The sequence below is a fragment of the Lactuca virosa genome, chromosome 2, assembly GCF_052849685.1.
Source record: "Lactuca virosa cultivar CGN04683 chromosome 2, Lactuca_virosa_CGN04683_v6, whole genome shotgun sequence".
NCBI classification, from domain to species: Eukaryota; Viridiplantae; Streptophyta; class Magnoliopsida; order Asterales; family Asteraceae; genus Lactuca; species Lactuca virosa.
In genome coordinates, this window is record NC_136427.1 from 6,891,082 (window position 1) to 6,907,543 (window position 16,462).

At 42.3% G+C, this 16,462-nt stretch overlaps 1 protein-coding gene across 4 annotated transcripts in view; it reads right to left on the minus strand.

Annotated features, from left to right (window-relative positions):
- The window catches only part of LOC145158859 (uncharacterized), a 30,792-nt gene extending 14,680 nt beyond the window's left edge, over nt 1–16,112 (minus strand). For all 4 annotated transcript variants that reach the window (XR_013737336.1, XR_013737335.1, XR_013737334.1 and 1 more), the window contains exons 1-2: nt 11,940–16,112; nt 11,306–11,845 (exon numbers count right to left, since the gene is read on the minus strand). Coding sequence is in view for 1 of the 4 variants with exons in the window: in XM_079077720.1 (XP_078933846.1) it covers nt 11,306–11,845; nt 11,940–11,984 (585 nt within the window). In the remaining 3 variants the exon portion in view is untranslated. The remainder of the gene's footprint in view (nt 1–11,305; nt 11,846–11,939) is intronic.
- Between the last annotated feature and the right edge of the window lie 350 nt (nt 16,113–16,462).

The window sequence follows — 16,462 nt, forward strand, 5'->3', positions numbered from 1 at the left end:
ACAAACTCATGAAAATAAAGCAAGAAGAACACAAGGATTTTACGTGGTTCGGATTCGGTGCAAATCCTACGTCCACGGGCTGCAACTAGATAATTTTATTAAAACTCACAAGATTACAATTGGCTTGACACTCTACACTTGATGTTCTCTCAAGTTTTTGCACACAAAATATGCAAAACATACATGCATATATATAGGTATATTTGTGAGCCGCAATATGCACAGGATTGCCGCAAAGATTGACTTTGAAAATTTTGCCATTCACATTAGCCGTCCAACAAATATTAAATAATTGTCCACCGACCATTTGAATATTTAATTCAAACGTTTGCCGACAACAATTGAATAATTCAATTGTTAAATGTAATGTTACATTTATGGCCCTTGAACTCTTAGGAACTTGTCAATTTGTTCAAGACTCCATAAATCTTAACAATCTCCCACTTGGAGGCTTGAACAACATGGTCCGTCTCTGTCATCCAACTCCAGTAATCTTAAAACAACCAAGTCCTTCAAGCTTCCAGTTCCAAAGAACAAGCTAAAACTTAGTCTGATTTATCTAATTGCAGCCGCCCCTCATCTTCAAGTACTAGAAGGGCCAATTGAAGCTCCCACTAGCTCCAACTCAGTCGTGGCTAATCCCACCACCGACTCATCCTCTGTCTCAACCGGTTTGGACACTCCACCAGATCCAGAGATACACCGAGGACCACTAACACTCTCCAATCTTTGCAAACTTCCAACAGGAGAGAATTTTTCAGTCTTAGTCTTCAAAACCCAACGGCTCTTTGTAACTGTACCCGGAACACGTCCCGTGCTCCCACTGTCACAGAATCCCCTGAATGGTTTAGACTTTCGAACTCGTTCAGCTAACATCTCTTTGGCTCCAGAATTCATGTTTGCAAAATGAACTCTCTTAGCCGTAGATTTAGCGAACCAGATTTTGTCTTGTTTAACAGGGACGGTCATACTTCCCTCAGCAGGTACCTCAACAATATACAATGACCCACACTTCATACCACGAGCAATCACCAGATCACCATTGACCACCCTCCATTTACCACTACCAAACCTTACTTCCAGTCCTTGTTTATCCAGCTGACCAACAGAAATCAATTTTTTCTTCAGCTCCGGAATAACCCTGACATCCTTCAGGCTCCATGCAGTTCCCAATGAAGTAACTAGATCAATATCTCCCATGCCCGTTACTTGAAGCATCTCGTCATTTGCTAACCGTACCTTTCCAAAATCTCCTTTTTTTTAGATTCACCATCGTTTCCCCGTTGTCCATAGCGTGAAACGAAGCCCCTGAATCCATGAACCAAGAGTCCACAGAACTTTCCATATTGAGTATCAGTGCATCATCCTCAGACACACTCTCAGCACCAGCAATGTTTAATTCTTTCTTTGGACATTGACTCTTAACATGTCCCACCTCTTGGCAGTTCCAGCATTTCACATTCTTCAAAGTTCTAGAAGAACTTTTTCCCCGACTCCCACTGCTCCTGCTATTCCCTCTACCTCTTCCGACATTTAATAAATCAGAAGAGGAAGATCCACCTTGATTCTTGCGTCTGATATCCTCGCCTAGAACCAAATCTCTAACCCCTTCAAAAGTCATACCACTGGTCCCCACGGAACTCGTAACAGCAGTAACTGTTCCGGACCAGCTATCAGGTAGAGAAGCTAGTAGCAGTGATGCTTGAGTCTCGTTATCAAATTTAATTCCCACAGATGATAATCTGGACAGAATTGAATTTAGATTATTAATGTGAATCGTAACTGAGCCTTCCTCATTCATCCTTGTAGTGAACAACTCCTTCATCAAGAACACCTTGTTAGCCGCCGATGGTTTCTCATACATATTTGACAGAGCCTCCATCATACCACGCGCCGTGGTTTCATTCATGATGTTGAAAGCAACGATCTTCGTCAATGACAATGTAATAACCGCCTTGGCTTTCTTGTCCTTTGAGTTCCACGCATCTTCAAAAGCTTTTTCCATTTTCTCCGGTTTGTCTCCGAGTACCATGTCCATGTCTTTCTGACATAGCAATGCTTCTAATTGCATTTTCCACCAGCTAAAATCAGAACCGTTGAACTTTTCGATTATAATCTTGTCTTCAGCCATTACGACAAACAAGATACAAATCAGGTACACTCGGGCGTGATAAAAAAAAACGATCGTACCCTCCAAACCTCGCTAACCAGGCTCTGATACCAGTTGTTAGGAACCGGACCGGGTACACGCAGCGGAAACACACTATCACACACATACAAACTCACGAAAATAAAGCAAGAAGAACACAAGGATTTTACGTTGTTCGGATTCGGTGCAAATCCTACGTCCACGGGCTGCAACTAGATAATTTTATTAAAACTCACAAGATTACAATTGGCTTGACACTCTACACTTGATGTTCTCTCAAGTTTTTGCACACAAAATATGCAAAACATACATGCATATATATAGGTATATTTGTGAGCCGCAATATGCACAGGATTGCCGCAAAGATTGACTTTGAAAATTTTGCCATTCACATTAGCCGTCCAACAAATATTAAATAATTGTCCACCGACCATTTGAATATTTAATTCAAACGTTTGCCGACAACAATTGAATAATTCAATTGTTAAATGTAATGTTACATTTATGGCCCTTGAACTCTTAGGAACTTGTCAATTTGTTCAAGACTCCATAAATCTTAACACATCAAAGGAAGCGGTGGCTGTCAAGAAGGTGGAGGAACAAGTGAGGGTGATTCAAATCCAGCTCCAATCTCATTGAGTGGATATTCGGGAGCTGAAGCACAGAATGGACGAAATCCTCCATGACCAGGACGAGATGAAAGACAACATAAACAAGTTGCTGGAACGCAATGGAAACCCAGGTGCACCAAACTCTGGTCTCGTTACTCCTTCTAATGAACCCATGAACAAGAACAAAGGGCCAGAGGGGTTTGGAACGGGGGGGCTCCGGCCACGGTGGTTCTGGCCAAACTCATGGAGGGTTTAACGCCGGTGGTACCCAAATCGTTTTTGGGTCAATGCCTCCAACCGAGACAGGAAGGGGAAAATATGAATATCGTCATCGTAAGATCGATATGCCTGGTTTTGATGGTTCTGATCCAGATGGGTGGGTATTACAAGTCGAGCGATACTTTGCAATCTATCAGCTGAATAATGGGGAGAAACTCGAAGCAGCAATCCTTGCTCTCAGCGGCGACGCCCTGGCCTAGTATCGGTGGTCCCACAATCAACAAGCAGTGGTTACTTGGGAACAAATGAAAACCCCATTCCTCAAGAAATTCCGACCGATTTTGGGAGGCGATATCTACAAACAGTGGAACTCGTTGGTGCAGATGACCACCACCGCCGATTACATACGTCGGTACATTGAATTAGGGGCTCCTCTTGAAGGGGTCTCCACCAACGTTATTATCGCAAGTTTTTTGAAGGGCCTGAAGCCAGAAATCCGTGACGAACTACACATATGGGCTCCTCGAGACTTGGGTCAAGCGATGGATCTGGCCCAACAAGCAGAACAAAGGCTCCGAAACCTCAAGACCAGCATAATCGGATCAATTGGAGCTCGTAAGCCCATACCTGGGAAATCAACAACTTTAGGTACCTTCCCCACCTCCATTGCGAACAACTCAAACCCGTTTAGGGCAGCAGAACAAACAGATCGACTTACTGAATCACAAATCCAAGAGCGGCAAGCCAAGGGACTATGTTACAAATGTAATGAGAAATGGAACAAAGGCCATCGTTGCAAAACACAAATTAACGTCATCCTGATTGAAGAATCAGAAGACCCAGAAGAAGAAGGTGACATAGTTCAAGAGCCCAGAGAAGTCGATCCTGCTACTCTAGATTCAAAGGAAGTTGACGATTTGGTGGAGGTTTCCCTCAATTCGGTGGCGGGGCTCTCCTCTCCAAAGACAATGAAGTTAAGAGGTCAGGTAATGGGTTAACCGGTGGTGGCTTTGGTTGATCCCGGGGCTACCCACAACTTTATCTCCTTAAGTTTGGTAGAAGACCTGGGAATTCCAGTACAAGAGACGGAACTGTATGGGGTCAAGATGGGAACAGGGGACCGTGAGGAAGGTCAAGGCATTTGCAAAGGGGTACTCCTACAGCTCCAAGAAGTCGACATAGTGGAGGAGTTCATTCGCCTTAGATTGGGAAGCTCTGATGTGATATTGGGAATGAAGTGGTTGGAAACACTCGGAACCACCCAGACAAATTGGAAGGAACAATCAATGGCATTTGAAGTGGCGGGGAATCCAGTTTGTCTAAGGGGGGGCCGATCTCTCGGGAAATCCCTCATCTCTTTAAAAGCCATGGCAAGGGAGTTAAGAAGAAAGGAACCATGGGTATGGGTTGAATTGAGTAATGTCGAGTTGAAGCATACGAACACGCCCCCGATTCCTAAGCTTTTGACGGGGGTCTTAGATCGATTCCAGGGGATATTCAGCGAACCCAAGGGGATTCCACCAAACAGATCCATCGAACACCAAATCGAGCTGAGAGAGGGTACTTTACCGGTTAGCGTGAGGCCCTACCGGTATCCACATTTTCAGAAAAACGAGATCGAAAAGATGATACAGGAAATGCTCCGGGCAGAAATAATGTAACATCCCAAGTTCGGAATAGGAAGTGAAAGGTGCTAAGTGTAAATAAAGGAAGGGACTCGACGAGTAGGTACACTTACTCGCCGAGTCGGAGCGGGTTTGGATCACAGATTAAGTGATCAACTCGCCGAGTCGGGGTTGGACTCGGCGAGTCCGTGCTGGAATGAGAAACCCTAAGATTCGGGGTTGTGTACCCTATTTAAAGGGCCTTATGTCCTCCCCTCAGCCCCTTATTGCCTCTAAGAGTCTGTAAACCCTAAATGGTGTGTGTGAGCCTCCATTGTTAGAGTTTTGAGCTTGGAAGAAGAGTTTAAGAGGAGGAAGCTAGAAGATCAAGAGACTAGCATTGAGAAATCATTGTAGATCCGGGATCTACTCCTTCTTGGGCACATTTCTGAGGTAACAAGTCGTCACCTTGAGTTTTCCTCTTCTAGATCCATTGTTGGTTGTTAATTTGGGTTTTATAGCTTGTTTGGAATCCATTTCGGGTTTAGAGGCCAGATCTGAGGTTGCAACTTCAGATCTAGGTTAGTAGTGAGACATGGAAGCATAAAGCATCAGCCATGGGGCTTGATGGAGAGTGTCTTTGTCCCAAAACCCTTTTATAGCTTGGTGGGGGCTTGTTGAGCCTTGCATGCACGTAAAGTTGGAAACTTTACGTGTGAATCTGGCCCTAGGAGTCCAGATCTATGTATTGGAAGCAATGAAATGGCCTGAAATCGTCTGAATGGAGATGTCACGTTTGGACTCAGCGAGTCACATGGGTGCACTCGACGAGTTGTATGAATATGAGCATGGACTCGACGAGTTGGAAGAACAACTCGGCGAGTCTATTGAAGATTGCCTTGGACTCGGCGAGTCTGTTCTTGGACTCGGCGAGTCAGGTCGTGGAACCCTACTTTTCTGGTTAAGCCGTGAATCGAGTGACGACTCGGTGAGTCGAGCAGGATGGGACTCGAAGATCATTGGACTCAACGAGTCTTGGGGCGACTCGGCGAGTAGACACGTGTTATGGAAGTTTCTGAGTAAGGGAACTCGACGAGTCTACGGGTCGACTCGGCGAGTAGAGTCAGACAGGAAAGTTGACTTTAACTGAGGACTTTGACCTTGACCAAGAGTTAACCAGTTTGACTTCCAAGGGTATTTTGGTAATTCTGGTACTTATGAAAGTGATTCTTTGGTAGTGTTCTGTGGTGAAGATCGTGTCGGTGGTCGGAGCAGCTTGGTCTTATCTCTTCAGTCGGCAGTTGCAGGTGAGTTATCCTCACTATATCGACAGGGTCTACGGCACCAAGGCCGGCCCTTTATCGGATGGAAATCCGGGTAGTTGTTGTTATGTTATTGCTTTGTTATGGCTGCATCCTGGTAATTAGGATGGTAGGTGCTAGAGACCTGTTTAAGGTCGGTACCCGAGATATAGGGCAATGTTATGCTAGTGACCGGTTAGGTCGGAATCCTGGTTAGGATATTGATATGCTATAAGATCTGTTAGACTGTTTGTCTGGTTGAGGATTGTTATATGATTATATGTTTATGTGCACATGGTTGTCGGACTGGGGTTGGGTTGAGGCGGGTCCTGCTTTGTGTTGTAGGCCAACATACCCAGGGCGGACCGGATGTTCCGAAGGCCCAGCGAGCGGTCCGGATAGGCTGAAGGCCCCAAGAGGGCGGACCAGACGTGCCGAGGCTCGGAGAGTGGACCAGGCCGACTGAAGGACCGGTGCGGGCGGACCAGTCATACTGTAGACTCAGAGAGTGGACTAGGTGGATTGAAGGCCCGGTGCAGGCGGACCAATCACACTGTAGACTCGATGTACATGGCTAGATTCGGAGAGTGGACCAAGTGGACTGAAGGCCCGGTGCGGGCGGACCAGTCACACAGTAGAACCGATGTTCGTGGCTGTTCTATTTGTGATATGTTATGAGTATGTGTATGTGTGGTTGGTATTTTGGGGGTAACTCACTAAGCTTGCGGGCTTACAGTTGTAGTGTTATGTTTCAGGTACTTCAGGAGATCGTGGCAAGGCGAAGGCGTGATCGTACCGCTCCTCATATTTTATGATTTTGTGATATGATTCTGGGGAATACTCTGATGTTAAATGAATTGAAAACCTTTTTGTAATAACTTAATGGATATGGGTTGTTTTTGAAAAGTTTAAATTGGTTGAAATTTTTGGACGTTACAAATAATTTAGAAAAGCACAAGCCCTTACTCAAGCCCAATTATCCTTGTCAAAAAGAAATACGGGTCGTGGAGGTTCTGCGTGGACTATCGGGCGTTAAACCGAGACACCGTACCTGATAAGTTCCCAATTCCGGTGATAAAGGAGTTGTTGGATGAGTTGCATGGATTCTCTGTTTTCAGCAAGTTAGACCTTCGATCCGGATATCACCAAATTCGAGTCTGTGCAGCCGACGTGCACAAAACCGCTTTTAGAACGCACGACGGGCATTACGAGTTCAAGGTAATGCCCTTTGGCCTTAGTAACGCCCCATCGACCTTCCAGACTTTGATGAATGATATCTTTCGTCCATTCTTGCGAAAATTCATACTAGTATTCTTCGATGATATACTAGTTTACAGTCCCAATGACGAATTACATAAGCAACATTTAACAGCTACCTTCGAAAAACTGGAAGAACATCGGTTATTCTTGAATCTCAAGAAATGTGAGTTTGGAAAATCAAAGCTCTCCTATTTGGGCCATGTTATTTCTAGTAAAGGGGTATCCGCAGAAAACTCGAAAAATGAAGCCATGATGGATTGGCCTACCCCCAGGAACATAAAGCAATTAAGGGGCTTCCTTGGTCTCACAGGGTATTATCGAAAATTCGTCCGAGATTACGCCCAAATTACGATTCCCCTGACAGAACAACCAAAGAAAGATCGGTTTAGGTGGGGGAAAGAAGTAGAACAAGCTTTTCAAAACCTTAAAACCGCTATGACAACCTTACTGGTCCTATCCATGCCCGATTTCCAACAAACTTTTGTGGTCGAGACAGATGCCTCAGGGTTAGAGTTAGGGGTGGTACTGTCACAAAAAGACCGGCCGGTGGCCTACTACAGCTTCACATTAGGGGTAAGGGCACGAGAGATCCATCTACAAAAAGAAACTCATGCCCATTGTAAAAGCAGTCACGAAATGGCGACCCTACCTGTTGGAAATGATTACCAACGATGGGTAACCAAGCTGGTGGGATTCAATTTCGAGGTTCAATACCGCACCGGGGCTAGTAACCGAGTAGCTGATGCCCTATCCCAGCGAGATACCACCATCGTTTGCAACTCCGTGAGCATGACTCTATGAGGAAGCTGGGACGAATTAAAAAAAAAAGAGTTAGACCAGGATGTCTTTGTGCAAAAGGTAAAACAAGACTTGGAAGCCAACCCCCAAACCCACAAAGGCTTTGGAGTTTTCTTTGGGAATATGTTATACAAGGGACGGTTGGTGATTCCCGCCTCCTCCCCATTGATTCCGGACATTATCTCGACGTTTCATGACTCACCTATCGGAGGTCACTCGGGAGTCAAGAAGACCTTCCAGCGGGCAGCAGCGGAAGTATATTGGGTTGGTATGCTTGAGTCTATATCTAAGTTTGTCCATAAGTGCACCATTGCCAGCAACATAAAGCCCTCACTTCATCCCATGTTGGCTTGCTGCAACCCATCCCAATCCTGGAGCAAGTTTGGGACGAAATAACTATGGATTTTGTGGAGGGGCTACCCAAATCAGGAGGGTGGGATACCATATGGGTCGTAGTGGATCGCCTTAGCAAGTATAGTCATTTCATACCTCTGAAACACCCATTTTCGGCAGCCACTGTCGCAAGCAAATTCATGACAGAGGTGGTAAAATTATATGGGATGCCCTTGTCCATCATTAGCGACAGGGACAAAATATTCCTAAGCCAATTCTGGAGGGAGATCTTTAAGCTACATGGGGTAGACTTGAAACGCAACACGACCTATCACCCTCAATCGGATGGCCAATCTGAGGTGGTGAATTATTGTCTCGAGACCTATCTTCGTTGCTTTTGCTCGGGAAGACCAAAGCAATGGGCCAAATGGTTGTCATGGGTACAACAGCTCCTACCATTCAGCCACCTGTATTACATCTTTCAAATCCCTCTATGGGCGAGACCCTCCATCCCTGATCAGATATGAAGGTCAACAGACTCCAATGGATGCTCTCGACCAACTGCTGGATCGTGACATCATCCTTGATGACCTCAGGATGAATCTCATCCAGGACCAACGGAGAATGCAAATCCAATCCAACAGGAAAAGAAAGGATGTGGAGTATAAGGTTGATGACTGGGTGTACTTGAAGCTACGCCCGTACAAGCAACAAAGCTTGGCTCGTAGGAGATCGGAAAAATTGTCATCCCGTTACTACGGGCCTTTTCGTATTCAGCAAAAAATTGGGAAAGTTGCTTATAAGCTCGAATTACCCCCCACCACTAATATTCATCCTACGTTTCATGTATCACAACTCAATGCTACTATAGGAGCTCCAACACAAGCTAGGGAAATTCCACCTCAGCTCAACGAGGACTTAGAGCTGGTGACTCAACCAGAAGAGTTACAAGGGGTTCGATACAAGAAGAATGGAGGGGCTGCAGAGAAAGAAGTCTTAATTCAGTGGGAAGGGCTAACAGAAATGGAAGCGACATGGGAAGATTACTCCAAGGTGAATTTGCAGTTTCCCGGTTTTAACCTTGAGGACAAGGTTAATGTTTGGGCCGCCGGTGTTGATAGGCCCCCAGTCCTTCAAGTTTACACTCGTAAGAAGAAGAAGCCTATGGGTGGCAGCCCAATGGGGCTGGTCCAGTCCAGTGATCTGCAGGGGACAGACCAATGGTAATTTGGTCTTTAGGAGCTCTTTTTGATGCAGTTGTTATTTAGGAGACATCTTTAGTGGAAAAGGAATGTTCTTTTTCTTTTCATGGCTGCTTCTTGTCCTTTCTTTCCGGTATTTATAGTTAGAGGTGGTATCCGTTTGGGTATGCAGAAATTTGTAATTGCTTAGGCAAACTTGGAGAGCACTCACCTCTCGAAAGTGAGATTATCCCTATTTCTATGAAAATCATTTCAGTTCAATTCCATTTTATTCTTCTTTGAATACAGAGCTATAGTTTTGTGATAAGATCATCATGAAAGAGCTTATCACCTAGCTCCCCTATCTGTTGCTTCTATAAGCGGTCCTAACTCAACCCTTTTTCCTTGGTCGACTTCTCTACCACAATCAGGAGTCCAATATTCCTCCATTGCAATCAACCTCAGGTGCATTTTTCATCATCATCAAGCATGGAAAATGCACGGTATAGCATAAATTCAACAACCATATCTTATCATCTGTAACACATTATTCAGTGAGTTGAAATCCAAAATCATCATGTAAGATGTGTAACAAAAAATATACACCCAGTAAAATAGAAAAAAGGCAATGCTTACACTAAGGTTGTAAAAAACGCTAGACGTTTGCTCGTCAATGGACTGGGGTTAAGGGATTAATCGGCTAGGCGGGGATTAATCGGGGACCATTAATTACTAATTCGTTGAATTTTAAAAAATTAAATATGACTAATATCATCATAAAGTTCGTAATTACCATTTATATTATAATAAAATCGGTTAATATGATTAATATAACACTAATCATTCCTCAAATAGTATCTATTGAGGTAGAACTTCTTCAAGTGTTAAAATTTCCTCTTTTTCTACTGATTCACTCATTTTATGCAGGGATTAATTGCTAGGCGTCATCTAATCGGTTGGGTAGTGCCTAGGGATTAATATGGACCTAGTCGGAATTTTTACAAAACTGCTTACAACATATTGTCACAATCCAAAACCAGACAACATGTTTCCAAAAGAAACTATACTTTTTATGTATCAGATGAGTGAAATCTTAAATTTAAGTGAAAAAGTTGCAGGACAAGTGGGGGATGATGAAAGAACATCCAAATTCAGGTGAGATTTACAAACAATTGAAGTGAGATGTCCTTTAAGGCTTCATATATGACCTAATGAAGAAGACACAGAGTGGAGCCAAGATTGTCACTAGGAGGGAGGACCAAGATAAAGGGGACGAGATTTTAATATACTCTTTTTTTTACCATAAATCAATAATTTTGAGTCATCACTTATTTGATCACTAGAATAAATATGTAAAATCTTTGCATTTAATGGAAAAATATAAAAATATTAATTTTCAATCACCCTTAATAATGCAGTGTAAATATGTAATATTTGAAGTTACAATTGTTAGAAAATATTAAACAAATGCTTAAGTATAGTGAAATAACAAAAATAAGAAAATAAGAAAAACTTGCTAATAAAAATGTAAAAGTACTAACTAATATAAAGGTAGTATATAGTATTTGTCCGTTTTTTAAATGTGGAGTATTAAATTGTTTATCCGCATTTTGATGTGTAAAGTTTTATAAATAATTTGTTATGGCACAATTTTAAGTGTGAATACATAAAAAATGTATATAATCGATTGATTTATTGTAGTGTGATGTATTTATGTATATGTATGTACACACACTTACACATATGTAGATACACGTACACATATAAGTGTGAGGGTATATATAGAGGCACATACAAATAAGTGCTGTAACATCAAAATAGAAATTGAAAGATGAATGACATCACATACCTCTTGGCTGTTCTGAACCAATTCAATGTTTCTCCTGGTTTCTTCCCGATATCTGCTACCATCTATACTCACATTCATAAGTGTTCTCACATCAGAATTTGTGATGGTAGGTGTGAATACGTTTACAAAGCTCTTACACCATCTTATCTCTATCTTTTCAACAGCTTGAAAGGTACGGATGAGGATATCAGAGCTATTTTCACCTTTCATCCTCCACAACTCTCTTAGCTTCCCCAAATCAAACACTTTAATTTTTCTCAAGCTGCTACTGTATTCTTCAATTTCACCAACACAACTCATGTCGATGTTAAATAACACTTCAATGCTTCCACAGAATGAAACATCAAGCTCTTCCAGACGACCCAACAAAGACATGGGATTGGTTGGAAACAGATTCACAAGATTATCACATTTTCTCACTCTAATCTTTCTCAACATGCAGGCATTAACTTCGTCACTACTACTAAATTGATAAGGCCATATCTCTTTCAGCTTATCCATCCTCTGAACTTGCAATATCTCCAGCATAGGAATCAGCACCTACACAATAGGTAAGACATGTTGACCATCAATAGCACCATCCAATCAATATATTGTGCAATTATATTAAATATATTTTGGTTAAGGAATGTACCTTTTTGTTGAAGAAAGGTTGAATTGCAGAGACATTACTGGACATAGAAGATGTTGCAGATGTTTTCTCAGGATAAATGCAACTGAAATTAGGAAGGCCTTCAAGTCACAACTCCAGCAGCTGTGGTAGCTCAATTACATTAGCAGTGTTGCAAAGACCTATCAACTTTGGTAGCCTATCCAATCTTAGAAACTTTAGCCCCTGAAACTTGATTACTCCATCTCCACCATTCTCACTATGTGCAAGTACTTCCAGAACAGGGCACCGTGAAACTGTGAGGTGCTCAAGCTTCATCAAATCACTTGCAATAGGGACTGTGAAGAGGTACCTCAAGTTTTCACACTTGAAAACATCAAGGACTCTTAGATTATTAAACGACTGTTGATGAAAATCATTCATACCATCCACTTCTAGATAAAGCACCTCTGTTTTCACAAACAACTCATTCAATCTAGATTCCAATAGCTCATCTTGTTGAGTATGAATCCACAGAAATGTTGAGTGTGAATCCACAGAAATGTTGAGTGTGAATCCACAGAAAAGCTGGTCAAAAATGGCAGGAACAATGTGAAGTTGTGAAGCCACAATTGTTGAATGAAGACCCAGTTGTGTTTTTTGACTACTTCTGATTTCCATCTCTATATAAGAGATTATTCTGTATTTGTAACACTTGTATCTAGTGTAACAAAGAAAGAGTGCAGATTAGCACCAAGAAATATAAACTCCAAGTTACCCTCGTGTGGACGTAGGTCAGAAATAGACCGAACCACCTTAAATCCCTCGTGTTCTTGTTTTCCGTGAGTTGTGTGTGTTTAGAGTCGTGTGTTAAGTGTCTCGATCCTAACAAGTGGTATCAGAGCGTTGGTTTAGCTCCAGAAGGTGATTTTCAGTTTTTTGGTCGAAATTTGTTTTCGTCAAAAACGATTTTGGTGTATACCGTTGGAAAGGTCTCGTTCCGAAGATTCCGAAAATATTTTTTTCTGAATTTTTCGACCACCGGAAGACCTCCAAATCGCCGGTCAAAGGTTCGCCGGAATAGTGACCGGGAAAACCAGTTCGCCAGAGAAGACGACACTGTAGCGCCGGAGCCTTGCCGGAGAAGACGACACTGTACGCCGGAGACCTGCCGGAGAAGACGACACTGTAGCGACACTGTAGCGTCACTGTAGCGTCACTGTAGCAGAATTTGAAAAACTCAGATTTGGTCCCTGAAGTTTCAGAAAATTGCAAGACAGGTCCCTGTTCTTTCAGAAAATTGCAAAAATGGCAGAAGATGGTAAAATCAAAATTGACAAGTTTGATGGAACCGATTATGGATTTTGGAAGATGCAAATTGAAGATATGTTGTATCAGAAAAGTTTGCATTTGCCTATGTTGGGCGAACAACCGGATGACATGTATGATGAAGAATGGAAGTTGTTGGATCGACAAGCCTTTGGTGTAGTTAGGCTTTCATTGGCAAAGAGTGTTGCGTATAACATTGTTAATGAAACAACTACTTATGGAGTATTTAAGGCTTTGTCCAACATGTACGAGAAGCCGTCCGCTTCCAACAAAGTGTTCCTCATCAAACAATTGGTTAACACCAAAATGAAGGAAGGCATGTCAGTTACCGCTCACATAAACGAGTTTAACTCGATTATCTCTCGTTTAGCCTCAGTTGCAATAAAGTTTGAAGATGAAGTACAAGCGCTCCTCCTTTTATCATCTTTGCCCAATAGTTGGTCAGGCACCGTCACAGCTGTTAGTAGTGCATCCGGCACTATTAAACTCACTTTCGAGAGTATTCGTGACTTGATTGTAAATGAAGATATCAGACGGAGAAGCAATGGTGAGACTTCTAGTTCTAGTTCTAGTTCTTTATTGCATACAGAAAGTAGAGGAAGAAGAAACGAAAGAGGACGTAGTCGAGGCAGATCAAAGTCCAGAAAAAGGGGGCAGTCCAAGAACCGAAAAGATATTGAATGTTGGAATTGCAAAGAAAATGGTCACTTTAGAAGCCAATGCCCAAAACTACCAGCTGAAAAGAAAGAAGTAAACAATGTATCCTCTGAAGAATCGGGAGATTTTCTCATATGCTGTGTTGAGAATTCAGTGGAATCCTGGATTATGGATTCGGGTGCTTCTTTCCATGCTGTCTCATGCCCAGATATGGTCAAGAACCTACAAACAGGTGATCTTGGCAAAGTTCGTTTGGCCGATGATCAAGTGCTTGATGTTACGGGTATTGGGGACGTAGATTTGAAGACCTCCATGGGAACCAACTGGACATTGAAAGATGTCAGGGTTATCCCAAACTTAAGGAGAAAGTTGATTTCAGTTGGAAAATTGGATGATGAAGGGTTTAATGTTCACTTTGGGGGTGGACAATGGAAAGTGATCAAAGGCAACTTGGTGATTGCCAAAGGAAAGAAGAAAGGCACTCTATACATGGTAGAGATACCTGGTGATGGTGTTCATGCAGTAACCACCAATCCGAGTCCATCTAATTTATGGCACCAACGACTCGGACACATGAGCAATAAGGGATTGAAGATGTTGGCTCAGAAAGGAAAGTTTCCAGATTTGAAGAAAGTCGAAACTGAATTTTGTGAATCTTGTGTTCTCGGGAAACAAAAGCGGGTTACTTTTGTAAAAACGGGGAAGACACCGAAAGCTCAGAAGTTGGAGCTTGTTCACTCGGATGTATTTGGACCAACACCAGTTTCATCTCTAGGAGGCAAAAACTACTATGTAACCTTTATCGATGATTCAACACGCAAGGTATGGGTCTATTTTCTTAAAAATAAATCTGATGTATTTGATACTTTTAAGATATGGAAATCTGCTGTTGAAAATGAAACTGATTTGAAGGTAAAATGCCTGAAGTCGGATAATGGTGGTGAATACATAAGCAAGGAGTTTGTTGACTATTGTGCCAAGCAAGGGATAAAGATGATCAAGACGGTCCTAGGAACCCCTCAGCAGAATGGTGTAGCTGAAAGAATGAATAGAACTCTGAATGAAAGGGCTAGAAGCATGAGGTTGAATTCTGGTTTACCTAAGACATTTTGGGCTGATGCAGTTAATACTGCAGCCTACTTGATCAACCGTTCACCGTGTGTTCCCTTGGATTTTAAATTACCAGAAGAAATGTGGCAAGGGAAGGAAGTAAGTCTCAAACACCTGAAAGTCTTTGGTTGTACTGCTTACAGTTTGTTAAAAGATGGTGACAGGGATAAACTTAATTCAAAGACCAAGAAGTGTACATTCATTGGTTATGGGTCGGATGAAATGGGTTACAGGCTTTGGGATAGTGAGAGCAGAAAGATAATCCAAAGCAAGAATGTCACCTTTAACGAAGCCGAGTTATACAAAGACAGAAACAACAAAAGTCCAGAAGATCAGAAGGAGTATGTTGAGTTTGAAGGTGTTAAAAAGAATAAAGAAACTCCAGTCGAAATCCCTGAATCTGGGGATGATTCAACTGACAGTGGGAGCTCAGGGGATAATTCCAGTAATGATTCTGAAGATGAAGAAACTAGTCCTCCAACTCCAGAGTCCCCAGTCACACCTCAAGTTCAACTAAGAAGATCTTCCAGAGTCACAAGACCACCAAACAAATACTCACCATCTGTCAACTACATTCTTTTGACAGAAAACGGTGAACCCCAGTGTTACTCTGAAGCTATAGGGTTGAAAGATTCATTGCAGTGGGAGCTAGCAATGAAAGATGAAATGAAGTCGCTTGAGAAGAACAACACATGGCACTTAACAAAGCTTCCAGTTGGGAAGAAGGCTCTTCAGAATAAATGGGTTTTCAGGGTCACGGATGAACATGATGGTACCAAACGGTACAAAGCAAGATTAGTAGTCAAGGGCTTTCAACAGAAAGAAGGAACTGATTTCAATGAAATATTCTCTCCAGTAGTGAAGATGACCACTATCAGACTTGTTCTTAGTATTGTAGCAGCAGAAAGTTTGCATCTAGAGCAACTAGATGTCAAGACAGCTTTTCTACACGGTGACCTAGATGAAGACATTTACATGACACAACCAGAGGGTTTTCAGGATAAAGGCAAAGGAAACTTGGTGTGTAAATTGAAGAAGAGTTTGTATGGTCTGAAACAAGCACCCAGACAATGGTATTTGAAGTTCGATAACTTCATGAGAAAAGTTGGTTAAAAGAGATGTGACAATGATCATTGTTGTTACATCAAGAAGTTTAAGGGTTCTTATATCATTCTACTACTCTATGTAGATGATATGTTGATTGCCGGTTCAGACATGTCAGAGATCAAGAAGTTGAAGAAACAGATGTCTGAAGAGTTCGAAATGAAAGACTTGGGAGCTGCAAAGCAAATACTCGGGATGAGTATATTCAGAAACAAAGATGGTTCTTTAACACTATCTCAAGAAAAGTACCTTGAGAAAGTATTAGAGAAATTCAGCCTTAAAGATGCCAAGATCAGAAGCACACCTTTGGGAAGTCACTTTAAGCTTTCTAAAGCTCAGTCACCCAGATCAGATGAAGACAAGAAAGA